Source organism: Triturus cristatus, chromosome 7, assembly GCF_964204655.1.
Source record: "Triturus cristatus chromosome 7, aTriCri1.1, whole genome shotgun sequence".
NCBI classification, from domain to species: domain Eukaryota; kingdom Metazoa; phylum Chordata; class Amphibia; order Caudata; family Salamandridae; genus Triturus; species Triturus cristatus.
In genome coordinates this window covers 1,813,482,384-1,813,484,912 of record NC_140590.1, presented here as the reverse complement: position 1 = coordinate 1,813,484,912, position 2,529 = coordinate 1,813,482,384, and the positions used below count along the sequence as shown (strand labels likewise).

Below are 2,529 nucleotides of genomic sequence, written 5' to 3'. Positions count from 1 at the left end.
GTTATCAGGTTCAATACAAATTGCATTAGTTACTGGGCAACATGTAATTTAACTTGATTATTCAACTTTTTAAGACACCAGCGGCCGTATTATAAAAAGTTCCTTGGGGACGCAATGGGCATGGATGCCCTCTTTTTGCACCCCCGGAGCACTTTGGTATTAGAGAAGGGGCCGCCAATGCTTTCTCGGTTCCTTTTATAATATAAATAGCTCTGGCGCACATGCAGTGCCAACTATCTCAAGAGGGCGTTCCCTCATTGTGTACGGCGTGGCCTCATGCAAGTGAGGGATTCTCTTTAACTTTGTGTACACGCTGTATTATGTGCATGGGCGCAAAGGCAAAGAAGCTGTCAGGTGGAACACTGAAAGTACACCACAAACACATGGTGCACTGGCAGACCCCTTAGACATCCCCTTGCAGTTGGGTGCAGCCGCTACTGAGCCCGCCAGCAAGGGGCTCTCTCTTCCCTCTTGAAAATGTAGGCAGGTTGCTGCCTGCACACTGAAACACAGAGTGGCTTCAAAGCAGCCACTTGACTGCACTGCTCCGAAGGCAGCACAAGTTCACGGCTACCATGAGGTCAGCACATTCAGCATAATAGGGTGCACTTTCCCTGTTTGCGCATGGCACACATGTTTGAAGGTGCGCCATGGAACAAACAAGTAAAGTTGGCCCTATATTTTATCGGGCTCCAGGCAGCCCACAGCAATGGAGAAGTGTGGCTCAATGATTAGAGCGGGAGACCCTGATGCAGAGGTCTAGCCCGGGACCAGGGTTCAATTCCCTGCCTCGGTGGGTCTTGGGCTCAAAAAATTCGGACCTGATAATTCTCGCCTCGGTGCAATTCCAGTCATGGAGTCCCACTCTGCAACTCTGGGCAATAGCTTGCTTAATCTCCACAATGGCCCCCACAATGCTAAGGATGCCTGGCCTCCACCTTGGGGGTGCCCAGGAGTGGACACCTCACAGGGAAAGCCAGGATGGGTTCCACAGCGGTATTCGTACAAGCGCCTTGAGACCCTTGCGGGTGAGTAGTGTGCTATACAAGTATCAATTTACATTTACATTTACATTTCTAAAAGTAGCAATTCCAGTGCTCACTTCATGCGCTACTGCTTATGGTCTAAAAAAGGCCCCTATACCCCCAAATGCTCGAGGGCCAGAAGGTTGTGGCATCTAGGAATGTTTCTGGAAAGACTACTTGTGTTTATCCATGATTTTGCCAAACCTGCCATTAATTCTTGTGATCAGTTCCTTCTTCTACACCTCCCCTTTGTCAATGCATTCTGTAAATCCCTGTTTTTCAGACTATAAATGAAGGGGTTTAACAGAGGGGTGAGCGCAGTGTACAACAATGAGAATACTTTGTTCTGGTCCATGGAATATGTTGTGGCCGGCCTCATGTACATAATCAAGATGGCCGCGTAGAATAAAATGACCATGGTCAGATGCGAGGCACATGTGGAGAAAGTCTTGTGTCTTCCTTCTTTGGTTTGGATTTTCAAGATTGCAGAGATGATGTGAATGTAGGAAACAAGGATCAGGAAAAGGGTGGTCATCACCAGAGCAGCGCCGAGAAAGTAAGTCACATTTTCGATGTCGCGGGTGCTGGTGCAAGACAGGTCCAGGAGGGCGGTTATGTCACAGTAGAAGTGGTTGATGCGGTTGGTCTTGCAGAAGGAGAGCCCAGCAAAGAGCACGGTGTATGGTATCGGCTCCAAGAAACTAAAGAGCCAGATCCCAGCTGACAGTTTCAGGCACAGAGCCTTGCTGATCATGGCAGCGTAACGCAAAGGATTGCAGATGGCGACGTAGCGGTCATACGCCATGACTGTGAGGAGAATGAACTCAGTACACAACATGCACAAAACTAGATAGAACTGCACCAAACACCCCGTGAGGGAGATGCAAGGGCACCCGAGTAAAAAATTAGCCAACAATTTGGGGAACGTGCTAGACGTGTAGCTCATGTCTAAAACGGACAAATTTGCAAGGAAAAAATACATGGGGGTGTGCAAGCTGGAGTTAAAACAAATAACTGCCACAATGAGAAAGTTTCCAGTCAGGGTTGTCAGATAAATTAGAAGAAAAGCACAGAAAAGTGGAACTTGCAGCTGTGGAAGTTCTGAAAATCCCACGAAAATAAACTCTGAGAAATGAGTCTGGTTTTCTCCAAGTCCATCCATTCATGCTGATTACTTCTGCCAAGATTCAAGCAACCGCCACAAATGTGATGGGCAATGCATTAAGTATTCTTAGACACATCTGTAATTCTGAAAAAGACATACACTAGTGAACCTACTAATGATGCAGGGTTTAGCATAATACTTAATTTTTTTAATACTGCATTTTATTTGCAATTTCTGTGGTGTTCTTCTGGTGACACATGGATGATTGGAAGCGGACATGATGACAGTTGTTGTGCATGTCTCAGTTCAAAGACGTACAGGAAGAGAGATTCTTTCCATATGTTTTATTATTTGCAAAAGTTTACCTAGGAGTGGAGAGTCAAAGAGGAACTGGATTAT

General features: G+C 46.4%; 1 protein-coding gene across 1 annotated transcript; it reads right to left on the bottom strand.

Moving 5' to 3' along the window:
* Positions 1-1,248: 1,248 nt before the first annotated feature.
* LOC146813244 (olfactory receptor 1F1-like) lies at positions 1,249-2,187 on the bottom strand. Its single transcript, XM_085615335.1, has one exon. The coding sequence runs from the start codon at positions 2,185-2,187 to the stop codon at positions 1,249-1,251; it is 939 nt and encodes a 312-aa protein (XP_085471461.1).
* Between the last annotated feature and the right edge of the window lie 342 nt (positions 2,188-2,529).